The sequence below is a fragment of the Galeopterus variegatus genome, unplaced genomic scaffold (assembly GCF_000696425.1).
Source record: "Galeopterus variegatus unplaced genomic scaffold, G_variegatus-3.0.2 Scaffold148, whole genome shotgun sequence".
Lineage (NCBI taxonomy): Eukaryota > Metazoa > Chordata > Mammalia > Dermoptera > Cynocephalidae > Galeopterus > Galeopterus variegatus.
In genome coordinates this window covers 159,500-177,607 of record NW_007726259.1, presented here as the reverse complement: position 1 = coordinate 177,607, position 18,108 = coordinate 159,500, and the positions used below count along the sequence as shown (strand labels likewise).

Below are 18,108 nucleotides of genomic sequence, written 5' to 3'. Positions count from 1 at the left end.
AAACTATTTTAAAGGATTATTAGATTTACTTGAATATATTTCTTTATTCCTGTTTTAGAAAATCAAAGATCCCTCCTACCTACGCACTGTATTTATTTATGACAGATGTCACTTACTGCAGCAGTCTCCAAACTTCTGGTGCTCCAGTACCAACTTTAACACTTCCTAACACAAATTTTAGCAACCTATATAAGTTTGTATTACCTAGAATCTATACTCAGAGTTTGTTACTGCTCTTTTGGGGGGTAGCAGGAGAGAACAGAAGGAAAATAATCAGGAGAATGGGTCTTATTTTGCTTACTGGTGGCTGTTTACAATGCACATGTCAGAAGAGTCAACAAAAAGCAGCACTGGCCTAGAGCTTTTCTAACTGCCTGAATCACTGTTATGGGCCACTTGAAATAGGTCTTTACTGTTGTGTCTGTATTTGGGATGGGGTGGGGTGCGTTGTTTTGTTTTTGAAGCTTTATTAGTCAAGAGAATATTCTTTTATAACTGACTTTTCACTAGAAAAATGATTTTTCTCCTTTCTGTGAGAATAAAAGTAAAACATAACTTCTAGATGTCTAATATAAATCTAAATCTAGATCAAAACCTGTGGCATTGCCAGACATATGATTTCAGTAACAACCCTTTTAGGTAAAATCTTTTATATTTACATGGTTATCAGTGCCTTTGAAATTCTAGTTAGAGAACTACGTCTTTTTAGAAGTAAAATATTGGCAAAACAACAACAACAAATACACAAAAAACCAAGGGGATAAGAAGTACCATCTTATTTCCTTTCACCAAAATAGGAGGTCCACTGCGTTGTAAATTACCTAAGTAGGCAAAGTACAGCATACCAGTCACTTTTGTATTTTTGAGAACTTTTCAAAGCTACAAGAAGGGAACTGTTTATTCTTTCTGGCTCCAACCTATGTTTAACAAGAACTCACCTTGATAATTGTGTATAATATTTAAAAAGATACTAAATCATGCCAAAATAACTTCCAATATTTTCCTATAAAGTGACTAGCTCAAGAAAGATTGATAGTCATTGGAATTTGCAGCTAAGAAAAATGCTAACTTTCTTAATCCAAAAACAATTTGAGGGCTATATTTAAAATTTTCTCACAATGATGTATTCAAAAAAAACCCTACATTTCAAATAAAGCTGCTGATGTTAATAATTTACAATCACAATCTTAAATTAGAAAATAAAATTAATTTATATTGCCACAAAGATATATCAACTCAAGATGTAATAGATTAAAAAATAAAGTTTTAAGGCAGTAAATACGTATGTAACTAGAACCAGAGCTTTTAAACGATAAATACTTAATAGTAAAAAGCACTTACTTTCTAGACATTCTTCAATAAACATGTTAACAAATATTTACTCAGTGCTTTTATGTGCCAGGAACTAGACTAAATGCTGAGGATACAGCAGTGAACAAGACATAGCCCAGCCCTCATGAGGTTTATAGTCTTGTTGATAAATTTTCTAAGGACATGAAGATAAAGAATTCTAAGACTGAAACATGTGTGACAACCTGCCTAAGTGTCACTCTGTCTTGGCAACAATGCTACCAAAAGCATCTTGACAGGAGAACCACCTTTTTGAGAGTACTTTTTAGAGCCCCAGTCTGCAATTACTATAGGACTTGTTAGTAAATAATGCATGACATTTTAACATCCAGAAAATTATAGTGTGGACTCATTTGAGAGCCTGGCAGTGACCCTGAAGCACTGTCAGAAAATGTACAGGACAAGAAGTTGTCGTCAACTTAATAGTGACTGTGTGAAAGTAGGGAGACTCTTAGCTTCCATGAGTGTTTTTTGTTTTGAAGCTTCTTTTACTTCATGAATCTATTTCCAACAAAGGGATAACCACTTCATCCCTTATTACTGTACTATGAGACACTGAAAATTTGCCTCATCAATAACAATACTACAGAAAATTTAGCCATTATTCAATGAATGTCACATAGATCTAGATCTGATTACATTGCTTTCTCTCAAGTTCTCACCCACCTCAATTTCTAATTTTTTTTTTTAATCTAGGAGAGATCTTATATTTATTTCTTTCACTATCCTCAAAATATATGAAATCACTTGGAAGACAGAACAGGTGTGGAAGGTGCCATTCTGTTACTCAGAATTAGGATTTTTGAGACAGAAAATAGCTTTATTTGGCGCCATAAAACATCTGAATTCATTTCTCATTTATCTCTTCCTATATTTTCCTCCTCCCCTCCTTCTTCCCAGCAACTATGACATTTCCTCTTTTTCTTCCCCTAACAAAGCCACTCTGAGGGCTATCACCAATTCAGGAGGAGGTAAGCTTCCTCATTCTCATCTGTATCATATAAATGTGGAATTATCCTGCCACAAGCATATGGCAGCATTAGCTGGACAAAAGTCTGACTCTGAGAACATGTTTGCCAAATTGTGAGTTGTGACCCATTTTCCAATAAAGAAATTCATTTAATGGGTTGAGATCAGCATTTAAAAGCCAAATCAACAGAAAAAGAAACAGAACAGAATGTTATCACACCTCTTTTGAATCTTCCTTTTACATTGTAGTGTATAAATTTTTGGATTTGTATGTATGCTGGATCCTGATGGAAATACCTTTCTTATATTCCTATAGCTTATGGGCAAAAGTTTGGAAGCCACCAATCTAGAACACTCAGTTTTAAGGACTGCATCTTTACATAATATAATTCTTCAGATATTTTAGACATTTAAAATATGGATGTTGGGCTAGCTGATTAGCTCAACTGGTTAGAGTTTGGTGCTGATAAAATATGGATGTTAAATAGTTTCCTTTAGTAAAAATAGTGTGGATCTAATAAGCCCTATATTTTCTAAAAGATCGTCAGGCAGCAATCATTACCATCAGTTTTCCTAGCATATCTCAGTCTTTTCATAATCAAAAGATCCAAAATACATACTTTACCTTTAAGTTTAATTTACCCTAAAAATTATAATTGATTTTTTAACCATCTTAAAAATATCTTTAAAGTAACAAGTAACAATCTGATCTCAAAATACCTTAAAGGAAAAAATATTCTACTTTTTTAAATAGAAAAAAGTCTGAAGGGGATGGTTTGATGAATTTTCAAATATAAACTCAAAAACGAAGAGGAAATAAATATTTCTCTGCATCTATTACATATGTGCATTAATACAAACACCAATGTTACATTTCCTTGGCTGTAAGGAGATTTTTTAAAATTCAAGTTCAGAAAGCTTACAGAGTATGTGACTATGACTAATGGCACTCCGTCACTCAGCAGGGGTGGAACCAGACTCTGCAGAAGGGAATACTTAGCTGTACTAACTATAAAATAACTGCCTCAGAAAAAATAATCCCTAATAACGGTTATAGTCCTTACTTTTCACATATGATTACTGCATGGAATTCATATTTAAAGTACAGAAGACTTTTTTTAGCCTTTCTGTAGTGTCAAAGTAGAAACTTGGGTCTGACTCAGCCTCACAGCCTCCCACTTTTTGGGCTGTCAGAACTGGAAGAGGCAACTAATATCAAGCCCTTTCGGGAGGGACAGCCCTGTGGCCTTGAGTCTTTCCATAACAACCCCTTGGTTGATTAAAAGTGATGCTGACAGACTTCAATCCTTCTTGGTTTTATGGATTCTGGCTGCCAAGCAGAGCCTCCAGGACTAGAAACCTATAAGAATAGTGTTAAGATTTTTTACTAGACTGTGAAATGCTCTAGAAAACGACATAGAATAATAAGTATAAAATGTAAACTATTATTTACACATGAACATATCTACAAAAATAAAGTATGAATAACAGAATATATATATGTACACACACAATTAAGACAAAGGTGTTAGGCAAAGATATACAGAAATACCCAACCTCATATAAAGAATTTCCGAAAAACTTCCAGCAGCTTGAAAGCATATAAATAGAAATAAGCCAAAATTTTATTTAAATCCAAACCTCTCTTTTTTTTAATTTCAGAGACTGCATATAAAGGTATAATGAAACATATCTTTTTCTTAATAAAACCTTAAATCACATACAGCCATGTACATTTAGAAACAACTCAATCCTAAGAAAGTCAAAAGAAGTTACGGTCTTGAATGAGGGTGAAATCTGCTTCATTTACAGCATAAAACAATAACTGGATATGTGAGGCAATTCCTTTCTTACTCTGTATTATAACTCATTATAAAATGATCAGTGTTTAGTTTACTATATTTTAGGATAAAACAAGACAATAATCATGCATGTTTAAAATCAGGTTCTTTAATGTACCCCATAAGTATATACAATTATTATTATTATGTATCTATAAACAAAATCAAGTTCTTCAGATGACAACTTTCCCCTGAAAACTTAAAATTTTTTTAAGGGTGAATTTTATTTTATTATTTAAATTTACTTTTTGAATTGAAACATAATTGGTTATACATATTTATGGGGTACAGAGTTGACTATCAGTATTTGTGTACAGTATGTGATGATCAAATATTATTAGCATGTTCATCATTACAAATTATAACTATTCTTTGTGTCCCTTACCCTATTACTCTGTAACCCTCCTCTCCCTCCCCACTTCTCAGCTTTAGTAACTATAGGTCTGTTTTTTCCTCCTTGAAAGTTCAACACTTTATAATGTTCTCCCTCCCCTCTTCTCTCTCTCTCTCTCTCTCAAAGTTCAACACTTTATAATGTTCTCCCTCCCCTCTTCTCTCTCTCTTTCTCTCTCTCTCTCTCATTTCACGTAACATAATTTTCTCCAAGCTCATCTGTGTTGCTGTGAATGGCAGAATTTTATTCTTTTTTATGACTGAGTAGTACACCATTGTGCATATATACCACATTTTTCTTATCCAGTCATCTGTCAATGAACATATAGGTTGGTTCCATATCTTGGCTATTGTAAATAGAGCTGAAAACTTAAATTTTTATGTATTCAATATCTTTTTGGTTAAGAGAAAAACTTGGAAAAACATCTTATTCACTTTTTAATTTAAAAAAGGGTTGAAAATTAAGGGTTCTTCCTTTGGGGTCCTTGAATGTACTTCAGTGGGGTTCATGAAACCTCTGAAATGATAAGCAAAAGTGTGTATGTAAATTTTTCTAGGGAGAGGGTTCATAGTTTTCATAGGTTTCTGAAAAGGGTTAATAATGATCTGAGAGTAGAGTCACTGACTTGGGTAAAAATTATATATAAAATGACTGAGCTTATTTGAAAAAAGAACCTTCCCCATGACTTACTGAAAATGTTAAGAGATAAAAGTTATGTTAGAATAACTTCTCCTAAAAAAAATGAAACATAAAACTAGCTTGAAGATGTACCAGTCTAAGACTATGCTGAAGTCTCATGTTTATACATATTTATGTCTTTATTTAGGGCTTGGATAGAAAACTAAAAGATGGGTAAATAATGGAAGAGTATGTATGTGTTCAGATGTAAGGATAGTTGTAGTGATTCATATTATGTACCAATAGTGCAGATATTTATTGGTGTGCTATAGCAAATTTCTGAACTCATCCAACATTTGTCCAAATATCTATTATCCTTTGTGTTTTTCTTTTTCTCTTTCTGACCTTTATAAAATGTAGCTCCTTTTTAGAAATGCAATTATAAAATATCTCTTTAGCAAACAGAGCTAAAGAGATCTAACATCAAGCCACCCATACTGAGGAACTTATTAAGTCCTATGATGTTAATGAATGAGAATTCCCTTTCCTCAATGATCAAGTAAACAATTTCATATTCCGATTTATTAAAAAAAAAAAAACCAATATGTTCTTAGGAAAAGCAAAGCAGTCTCCATTTTCAACGGTTATATTTGACATCTATGACAGATAACATAGATATGATATCATTAGTTAGTTTAATGGGAGAAAAATTAACATAACAAACACTAGCATTTCATGTTCACAAGAAGTCAGTTACAAGGCAAAGCAGGAAATAAACCTTAAATTTTTAGCTTAATCTCAGGCATTTAAACTATGATTTTTTTTATTCTTCTTCAATTAACTTATAAGTATTCCAACTAGGTAGAGATTAGGCAGAGCCATAGGAATTATAAAAGAACGCCAACAATTATAAGAATAAGAAATCTTTTCACAGTGAAGGAGATAAACCTTTCCCATGGCAACATCAAAGGAAAAAGACAACCTAAAATAATGGACTTTTTTTCCTACACACTTGATTATAAAGGCATAAAGGATTTACACAGGATTGACCTTGTCACTGAGCTTGTTAGAAAAGACCCAGCTAAAGAAAATGCCATGTTAATAAGTCAGGTAAGTGATAGAGGAATTACCCTCACAAATATATTGAGACTATGCTTTTGAGACACACTGTAACTTATATCCATATGCAAAAAGAATCTATCCTTCCCTAAATATATCAGAGATAAGCCTCTCACTTTTTAGTTATTTCAGTTCTAATAAAGAGAAACAGAATTTTCCAAACCCCTGGATGGAAAAAAAACTGAGCTGTCAGAAATGTTCCTGCTGAAACCTGTTAGGATTCTGGGCTATACCACTGAGTTCAGTGAATGGGATAGTGAGGGAGGTTCATGAAGAGACTCTTGCCACCTCACCTCCACTCATTCCAGGGATATTAAAAATAGATAGGGGAAAAAAATGTACCTGAATACTTATCATTACTTAAGGAACCAGAAACTTCAGATCCTAATAATGGACTTTTGAGAGTGTTTTGATTTAGGTTAAATTAATGGAGGTAATTTAAAGAGGTGCTGATTCTATGGTAACTAAGATTTTTCATTTAAGACTGTTGATGTTGTAACTGAAAATCCTTAGTATCAAATAATCTTGGATGTCACATTTAGGCTCAGTCTACTCTGAAAACTTGTTTTTTAAAGCATAAAAATATATGTCATATATGCAGGTGGAAAGAAGTTTAAACTTACAACCCTCAAATTAACAGGAGAAAAATAACTCATGAAGCCAAAAAACAAATATAAAGAAAAATCAGAAAACAAAATAAAACAAAAAAAATCCACATAACAAATTTTACAGGCCTCCTCAAAAACATTAACAAAAAGCTAAAAAACAAAAAAAGGATGACCTCAAACCTTCCCTTTTATTAACTGCCTTTAACGTTAATAATGTTCTTTCATTTCTTATAACAAAGCCTGCTTAGAATCAATTAATCAATCCTCAACTAATATTATGATAAAAACAATTTTTGAAGAAAGATTGAATGCTTTCCTCTCTAAGATTAGGAACAAGGCAAGGATGTCTATTCTCACCATTTCTATTCATCTCTGTAATGTAGGTTTTAGCTAGTGCAATAAAGAAAAAGCAATAAAAGTCATCCAGATCAGAAAGAAAGGAGAACTGTCTTTCTCAGTAGATGATATAATCATTTATATAGAAAATCCTATGAAATCTATAAAAAAAGATACTAGAACTGATAACTGAGTATAATAAGATTATAGGATTTAAAGTCAACACATAAGAAAATCATGTTTTTACATACTAGCAATGAACAATCAGAAATTGAAATTAAAAACATTCATAATAGCATCAAAAAATGAAATATTTACAGATAAATTTGTTTTGAAAATGTGCAAGAACAATACACTGAAAACAACAAAATACTGCTGAGAGTCATTACAGATCTAAATAAATAGAAAGAGATGGGGTCTTCATGAATTGCATAATTCAATATTGTTAAGATTTCAATTCTCAAATCGACCTATAGTTTCCACCTGATCCCAACCGAAATCTCAACAGGCATTTTTATAGAAATTAACAAGATGATTCTAAAAATTCATATGAAAATTAAAGGAACCTAGATAAGCCAAAACAACTTAGAAAAAGAACAAAGTTGGAAGATTTATACACCTTGACTTCATGATTTATTATAAAGCTATGGTAATCAAATGTAGTGGGGTACTGGTGGAAGGACAGAGACATAGGTCAATAGAACAGAATAAAGAGTCCAGAAATAGATTCACACATATATGATCAATTAATTGTCAACAGAGATGTAAAGGAAATTCAATGGTAGAAATAATAGTCTTTTAATCACTTCAAAAATGGTTTTGTAACAACTGGACATTCACATTTTAAAAAAAAAAAGAACATCAATCCACACCTTGCATCTTGAACTACATACAAAAATTAACTCAAATGGAAATAAACCTAGATATAAACCTTAAAACTATAAAACTTCTAGAAGAATACACAGGAGAAAAATATTTGTGACTTTAGGTTAGGCAAATATTTCTTAGATACAACACCAAAAGTATGAGTCATGAAAGAAAAACTAATAAACTAACTTCATCAATATTAAGAACTTCTGCTCTTTGAGGACACTGTTAAGAAAGTGAAAAGACAAGCCATAGCCTGGAGAAAATATTTGCAAATCACATATCTGATAAATGACTTATATCAAGATGATATTTTTTAAAATGCTCAAACTCAGAGGACACTGTTAAGAAAGTGAAAAGACAAGCCATAGCCTGGAGAAAATATTTGCAAATCACGTATCTGATAAATGACTTATATCAAGATGATATTTTTTAAAATGCTCAAACTCAATAATAAACGGCAAAATTTAAACATATTTCTCATTTAACAAGACATTTAGATGGCAAATAAACACATGAAAAAAGGCTCATTCATTATGGAAATGTAAATTAATACCACAGTGAAATACTACTACATACCTATGATAACGGCTAAACTGAAAAAGACTGACCATACCAAATGGGAATGAGGACATGGAGGAACTAGCGATCTCACACACTGCTATGCAAATGTAATATGGAACAACCATTTTGGAAAACAGTTTGGTAGTTTCACAACTACCATTTAATCCAGTCATTCCCCTCTTAGGTATTTACTCAAGAGAAAGGAAAGGATATGTCCATACAAAGACTTTCACACATATGTTCATAGCAGCTTTATATTTGTAATAGCCCAAAACTAGAAACAACCTAAATCTCTATCAACAGTTGAAAGGATAAACAAATTGCTATAGTCATATAATGGAATACCACTTGACATTAAAAAAGAATGAACTAGTGAAAAGTACAACAAGTTGATGAATCTTAAGATGATGAGTTAAAAAGATGTGCAGGCACTCAAGGGGTTGGGGGTGCGGAGAGAGGATCCATTTATATAAAATTGTAGAAAATGCAAACTAATCTATAATGACACAAATCAGATCAGTGGTTGCCTGGGGACTGGAAGGGAAAAAGGAAAGGCGGGAGAGAGAGATATTTCAAAGGGGCATAAGGAAAATTGGGGGTGATGAATATGTTCATTATCTTGATTGTGGTGATAATTCCCCAAGTGTAAGCATGTCAAAATTGTAAACTTTAAATATGTACACTTTGTTGTATGAGTAAAGCTGTTAGTTATTTTTTAATGGCAAAAGGAATGATCTGAAAGACTAACCTGTGTAGCTCTAAATGAACTCTTCTAAGTTAATCAGAATTTAGTCAAAGTCAACGTCAACTTTACTATGGGCAAGAATATTAAAATAATCAATTCCTTTGAAAATCTGAATGACTTCTTCAGCAGAAATAACAGAAAAGCCAATGAAATTATTACTTCACATTCATAATATTCACATTCATAATATTTTTGATATGCTGGTGGTTATTAGCAAGTTTTTGGTGGTTTCTGGACAAGTGAACTACATCCAGGAAAAGTACACTAACATGAACAATCATACCTTGATTTGTGCAAACGGTCTTTCATAACCTCCAACATACAGAAGGCCAACATTCTGAGGAAGCAACCTACAAAGGGAAAAAAAGCATTATTTATAAAATACTATTCCTTATATGTAAGGTTGTATAATTACCAAAATTTGTATAATAGATAGATGCTGTTTAAAAAAAAAATCTATGTAATTACTGACTTTTGCACTATAAGACAGTAACCAGCAAAGGAATAATGCTTATATTTCAGAAAGTAATGGGTCAAATGTTGAGAATGAAAACTTACGCGTAGAACACTTTTTAACACATTCTGACAAAATTACTACATAGTGTCTTTGGGAAAGAACAAAAAGAATTAAAGGAAATGATATCTAAAAATTTATAAAGATTCAATTCAATAAACACTCATCACATGTCTATACTACACATTACAGAAGATAATAAAAATCCAAATAATTCAGTCCTAAAATCTAACAGGAAAACCTGATACGTAAATAATTAAACCTAACAAAAGCTAGCTTCTAGTAAGTGGTATAATAGAGATATTCACCATTGGAAAGTAGTGGTAAGAGGTTCTTGCTATGAAGAGATCTGGAAAAGTTTGAATAGATGGGATTTGGACTTAGCCTTACACAGTAGGTAACACAAAGGAAGAAATTTAAATGAAGTCCTGAGGATACAGACGATTTGAGACAAAGAATAGACAAGTATGACTGAAATAAGGGATAATCTAGTTGGAGATAAGAATCCAAAGGAAGTTTGGAATGGACCATGAAGAATTTCAAATGCCATCTATTCATTTTGTACGCAATATGGAGTTATATTTTAAAAAATGTACTTATTCTCATAAAACAATAAATGTATATGGAAATAAAAATCAAACCATATAGAGTACGTATAAAATAAAATAAAAATGATTACCTTCCCTGAATCATCCCTTCCTTTCTGTTTCCACTTTTAAGAGGTCTATCAATCTTGATTGCATTGAAACATTATGAATGAAGAAATAGCATCATTAGATCTGTGTTTGTGGAATGTGTAGAGAAAAACTGGTAGTGGTACAGGGTATGGGAAGGACATAATCAAATATTCTTGTGTTTAATTAAGCTAAGTGTAGATATATCTCATCCTTCTTTTATCACAAATCTTTCCCTAATGGACATTGTGAATAAACAGACACAACCCCAGTCTCAACAGTACTGTACATAAAGAAAAAGAAAAAAAATTATTTGTACTTCTTACCCAAAGCTACCAGGCCAAAACTCTTCTTAGAGTCTGGACAGTAAAAATTAATAGACTTTTAAGGAAGGTAACAGAATTCTGATGGTCTCTAGAATAGCTGTAAATTCTATTGCATGAAACTGAGAGTGAAACATTGAGTAGTAACTAAAGTAAAGAAAAACCCTGCAAACTCAAAACAATCAAATGAAAAATTTTCAATGTACCATATTGGTCTAATCACAGAAAATTAGAACGAAAGATTATTATCATAACCATCTCTTTGAAATTCATTTAGTGGCTTCAAAAACCTTACTTCGGGCTGGCCCGGTGGCGCACTGGAGAGTGCGCCGCTTGGGAGTGCAGCGGCGCTCCCGCTGAGGGTTCGGATCCCATGTGGAGACCAGTTCCCGCTCACTGGCTGAGCGCGGTGCAGGCGCGACGCCGAGGTTGCGATCCCATGTGGAGACCAGTTCCCGCTCACTGGCTGAGCGCGGTGCGGGCGCGACGCCGAGGTTGTGATCCCGTTACCAGTCAGTAAAAAAGACAAAAAGGAAAAAAAAAAAAAACCTACTTCAATGATTCCAGGATATCCATTTATTTGTAATTTAACTTCTCTGAAACTGGGATGCCTCTGATACTCAATTGTGTTTTGTAATTGTTCTCAGGTGACAGCTGTGAGGTGGTTGTGTGATTACCCTCCATTGATAGGGTCTAGTAAGACCACAAAAGCACTCTCTCAAAACAATTTAGATTCTATGAAATAAGGTAGATATTCAGTCTCCCAGGAACACACTCTTTTCCCTACATTCTCTAAGGGCCTATTAAGCATTAAAGCCACTAAAAAAATTAATAGCTGATGAACACTATCCTGAATTAAATCAACTTAGTAAAAAGCTTCATACATTTGGAATGTAAGTGATGATTTGTAGTAATGCATTTAATATATTGTTGAAGGTTACAAACATGACTAAAGGCATTTGTTTACTAGATTCAATTAGAAAGCATAGGAAATGTCCGCACACCTCAACAGTGAAACGGAGAATTTCTTAGCTACTGTTCCACAAATAAGAAATTAATCTAACCAACAAAACTTTAAACTTTAAATCACTCACAAATCATTGCTGGTATCATAAATCTAATGTTAGTTATATACAGCAGTGGTAATTCATTTCCTATATAACAAATGTTCACAGAAAGCTTGATAAACCCCCTTTAGAAGTAATGATAGTCACTGTTCATACAAATAGATGTTAGAAAAGGAAGAGAATGAAAGCTGGCTGACATTTAAAAATCAATATGCCTCTAATTACTATGCATATGCATTTCAGGAAGCTTGCCAATATACAATTTAGTGTGTCCCCTCCCTCCAACTTGCCTATCTAATAAACTACCTTTTTCAAAACAAAAAAGTTCTTACATATATCACTTAGATAGCACGTATATATATTTCACTTTAAAAATACTGTTCTTTCTTATTCATGTACCTATTAATCCTTAACACCTTCATTTGAGTGGGTTTTAATAAGCATCATAATTTAAAAGGCCTGCTATGCATAACATAATTAATACTTCGAGAACAAAAATTCCCCCTTTTAAAATAGAACATTTCTTTAACTGTTTTTAACTTTCAAAAATTATTTTGCCAAGTTGTATACATAATTATTGAAAAGTAACAGGCACCATTTTATCATGACAGGGTGCCTGTATAGAATATAGCAATCACACATTTTAAATCCCCAGAGTAAGGGCATTAATTCAGCACTGACAAATGAACTTATATGTATATTTTAAAATAGAAACCTTGATTCATTTAGTACCAAGTAATTGTTTTGCCTTTGAGTTAGGTGAACATTACCATAACTTTTATACAAATGCTAGCAACCACTAAAATATTTGCTTTCTGTAGTGTGGCTACCAAAGAGGATGGTTTTGGAAAGTAACAATGAAGAGGCACTGCTGGGGAAAAAAATCTATTACAGCTTTTGAAAAAGTAAAGATAAGCAAGACTAATGCTCATTTTGCTTTCAATTTACCAGACACAAATATTAACAAATATCTGTTCTGAAAAGAAAGCCCCCAAATTGTTTCCAGAAAAGTTTCTCACGTAAAAAAGTTAAAATCTGTCAGGTAATAGAATAAACATGCATTTTCAAAACCGAATAGCTCATAAGTTAAAGAATAAATGTCTAAGTAAACTGCAGGATAAAGAATACTGTACTGTATTTTTACTATTCATTTCTTAACTATAGTAAGAGAACACAGTTTGTGTGGTAGCGATTTTCTAAATATTTGTTGCGATTTCTTTGTGCCCACCTAACACTAAACTAAAAGTTTCTATCTGTGCTTTAAAAGGACGTATGTTTTATATTTTGGGGGCTACAGTATTCTAAATATATTTAGTAAAGAGATTCATTTAAAAACAAAATAAAACCTAAAAAAACAGAATAAACATTATTTAAAAGAACCTCATTCACCATATACTGATGATATATCAGACACAGAAAAATTGCTTTAAATTTCAAATCAAAAGTTAAAAAAGGGAAAGGGGATCTTTCTAGAAATAAGCTAAATAACTCAGAATTAACTCTGTCTAAAGCCATAACTACAATATCCATTATCATATACTTTTAAATTGTAACAAAATACCTTGAAACAATTTACAGTATCTTCCACACTGATTCAGATAAAATCCTACTTCTTATCCAGACAGCAAGTAACTCAAAGACCAGACTACATCCAATTTATATACTACTAAGGAAAAAAGAAAAAGAAAACAAAGACACTTAATACGGGGTCAATAGTGCCATTTTGAATTTTAAAAAATGCATATTACTGGGAAGTCCTACATTATTTTTTGAATCTTCTAATAGGATGTAAATAAAAAAAAGCATATGCCATAAAGCAAATTTCTAACAATATAATTCAGATTACAGTCTTGGAACATAAATCTTAGCTAGAAATCAATAACATAAAAATAATCAGAAAACCCCTTTGTCTGAAAAGACAGATGTATACTTATAAATAACCCATAGGTGAGAGAGGAAATCCCAACTGAAATTATAAAATATTTTGAATTGAGTAAGAAAATAATAATATATCAAAATTTGTGGGGTGTGGCTAAATCCAACTTTGTAATTTATAACCAAAATATATATATATATAAAAGAAGAAATGCTTTATACAAATTGATGAGTTAAGTATGCACCTCAAGAATCCAGAAAAATGACAGTAAATTAAACCCAAAGGAAAGAAATAACAATGAGCAAAAACTCATGAAATAGAAAACATGGACTAGAGAGGATCAAAAACACTAAAAACTGTCTCTTTTAAAATAATAATTAAGATAATACCCCTTCTGAAGATAGAGCACTAGGGCTTCAACTCAGAAGTCTGGTTAGGCAACAGCCATTTAGGTAGAATTGAAAACCTTTGTTTTGCTTTGGTTGTATTTATTGTTCCAGTTTCCTTCCATTCAGGCTAGCGATTCTGGTTTTCTATTTATTGCAGTGATAAAAAGTTTTATTTTAAAATAAATTCAGTTACGAGTGGAGGGAAAATGGCGGCGGGTCTGGAGCACCCGTGTCGGGAAACAGCGCGATCCTGAGTGNTAAAATAATAATTAAATTGATTCCTAATGAGACTGACAAAGAAAAAAGATTAAGATACAAATAATCAGTAGAAGGAATAAAAAAGGAAACACAGCCTAAATATACTAATAAACACCAAGAAGGATATTATAAACACTTTTGTTCCAACAAGTTTCAAAATTGAGAATAGAAAAGTCCTAGAAAAATATACTAAAACTGAAGCAAGAATAAAAAAATCTTAGTTGTCTTACTATAAAACCTTTTATATTATCCCCACAAAAAAGCAAAAAATCTATATGAATTCACCAGCAAATTCTACCAAATATTTAAAGAAAAGTTCATTCTAATCATACACAAATTTTTCCAGATAATAAAAAAGAAATCTTTCCCAATTCATTTTATAAAGTCAGCATAACTCTGACACTTGGATACAAAAATGCAATGTTAATCAAGGGAAAATGAGGAGACAAGCTACAGACTGGAAGAAAATATTTGTAAAAGACATCTCTGAAAAAAGACTGTTATTCAAAATATACCAAAAATTTGTAAAACTCAACAATAAGAAAATAACCCAATTAAAAAATGAGCAAAAACCTGAACCAACACCTCACCAAAGAAGATATACAGAGAGCAAATAAGCACAGGAAAAGATGCTCAGCATCATATGTCATTAGGGAAATGCAAACTGAAACAACAATCAGGTACCACTACACACTTATGAAAATGGCCAAAATCCAGAACACTGAAAACACCAAATGCTGGTAAGAATGTGGAGCAACAGGAACTCTCATTCATTGCTGGTGGAAATACAAAATAATATAGCTACTTCAGAAGACAGTTTGGTGGTTTCTTACAAAACTAAATATACTCTCTTACCATATGATCCAGCAATTACACTCCTTGTGGTATTTACCCAAAGGAATTGAAAACTTATGTCCATGCAAAAAGGTGTTTATAGTAGCTTTTTTCATAATTGCCTAAACTGGGAAGTAACCAAGGTGTCCTTCAGTAGGTAAATGGAAAAATAAACTGTGGTACATGCAGACAAATGGAATATTACTCAGCGCTAAAAAGAAGTAAGCTATGAAGCCATAAAAAGACATATAGGAAAGTTAAATGCATATTATTAAGTGAGAGAAGCCAATCTGAAAAGCCTACATATTATATGATTCCAACTATATGACATTCTGGAAAAGGCAAAACTATGGTGACAAGCAGAAAGACCAGTGACTGAAAGGTGAGGAAGAGAAGGACAAACAGGTGGAGCAGAATAAACATTTTTTAAATAAAGAACCACAGACTGGATTAAGGAAATTTTTAGGGCAGCAAAGAAAGCTATTCTATATACTATGATGGTGAATATAATTAAGACATTATGGATTTTTATCCAAATCCATAGAACTACATAACACAGAAATTTAGCCCTAATGTAAACTATGGACTTTAGTTAATAATGTATCAAAATTAGTTAATCAGTTGTAACAAATATACTATACTAATGCAAAATAACAACAGGGGAAACTGTAAGGTAAGGGAGAGAAAGTGTATGGGCACTCTCCACACTTTCTGCTCAATTTTCTGTAAACATAAAAAGCTCTAAAAATAAAGTCTTATTAATTTTTTTAAAATGCAATGTTGACAGTATAAGAAAGGAAACATATAGGCCAATTGAAGAAAAGACAGAAAAATAAAAAGAGAAAAGGAAAGACAAAGAAAAAGAAGAAAAACCAAAACAAAAATCCTAAAAAAAAACTAGTAAACAAAATCCAGTAAATTTTTTTTAAAAGATAATACATCACCATTAAATTGGGCTTATTTTAAGAATGATTTAACATTAGATAATCTACCACTGTAATTCACCCAATGAACAAAATTGAGGAAAAAATACCATATTATTATAAAGGCATGAAAAGTATTTGAAAAAATACCATATTATTATAAAGGCATGAAAAGCATTTGAAAATATTAAACACCCATGTATAAGTACTCTTAGCAAACAAAAAAGAAAAAATAACTTTTTAAATTTCATTTAAAGGATATAGATAAATGAATAAAACAAATCCTGCAGGAAACACACTCACTGTTGAAATTTTTAAATTTTACACTGGGAAAATTTTGAGGATGCATTCTATAACCAGTTTTCTTTATCAATGTACTAGAGGTCCTAGCCAGTGCAATAAAGGCAAGAAAAAAATAATATAAAGATTAGAAAGAAAAAACCTCTCATTATTTATAAATATAAATATATATACTATTCTATATAATATTATAAAAGAATATGTATTATTATATTATGGTTATATAATATATAATCATAATATAATTGTATATTATAATGTAATTATATATTGTAATTAACATATATAATATATAATTAAAATATTATAATTAATATATTAATATATGTTAATTATATATTATGTGTATATATTATATAATATGTGTATACATATTATATAATTAATATATTATATATGTGTATACATAGTATATAATTAATATATTAATATAATATGGAAATATATAGTATATACAATAATATATTATACTATATATAATTATACTAACATACATACTATTTATACATATAAATATATATACCAAAGAATATACAGATAAATTATTAGAATTAATCAGTGAGTTTACCAAGATCCCTGGATACTAGATCAATTAGAGAAAAACATCAATTGTATTTCTTTTTGTTTGTTTGATTTGCAGCTGGCTGGTAAGGGTTCTGAACCTTTGACCTTCGTGTTATAACACTATGCTCTAACCAACGGAGCTAACCAACCAGCCAGCCTATTAACTGTATCTCTAGACCAGCAACAAGCAGTTAGAAAATGAAACTGAGAATAATCCAATTCAAAATGAAATAAAAAACATTTTTAATTTAAGAATAAAACTAACAAAAGTGAAAAACCTCAGTTCATAAAACTATCAAATGTTACTAAAAGAATTTAAGAAAACCTAAATAAATGAAAGAATATATCATGTTCACGGACAGGAAGTCTCAATGTTGTTACCATATAAAACATCCACAACCCCATTTATATTTTCAATGTAATCTCAAAAACCCTGACAGGATGTCTGAGAAACTTCATTAGCTCACTTGAAAATATGATGGGAAAGCAAAAGAACAAGAATATAAAAGATTCTCCTAAAGAGGAGCACAGTAGGAGGACTTGCTCCACTAGATATCAAGACTTCTTATAAAGCTTCAGCAGTAAAGAAAACATGATGTTGCCATTGGGACAAATAGGTCAGTGAAATATAATGGAGAACCTAGAAATAGACCTACACATAGACTCATGATGTATAACAAAGGTGGCACTGCAGAGTGTGGTGAAAGAATAATCTTTCTAATAAATAGGGCTGGGATAATTGGCTATCCACAGATAAAAATATACCATAAAAGAAAATCTTGATAAATTGGCTACATTAAAATAAATAATTTCTGTTTATCAAGAGATACACTAAAATCCAAACTTCACACAATTAATTAGAATAAACTCTAAATGGTTTGGGAAGTGCAACATAAAGAAAAAAAGAAACCTTACAAGTATTAGAAGAAAACCTGAGTGAATGCCTCTTTTTTTTTTTTTTTTTTTTTTTTTTTT

At 31.5% G+C, this 18,108-nt stretch overlaps 1 protein-coding gene across 1 annotated transcript in view; it reads right to left on the bottom strand.

The window, feature by feature from the left end:
* Positions 1-18,108, bottom strand: part of LOC103606978 (mRNA-capping enzyme-like) — a gene marked incomplete at its 5' end in the record, with an annotated part of 205,564 nt that overhangs the window by 34,265 nt on the left and 153,191 nt on the right. Inside the window, one exon of the mRNA XM_008591541.1 lies at positions 9,695-9,761. Coding sequence (XP_008589763.1) covers positions 9,695-9,761 — 67 coding nt within the window. The remainder of the gene's footprint in view (positions 1-9,694; positions 9,762-18,108) is intronic.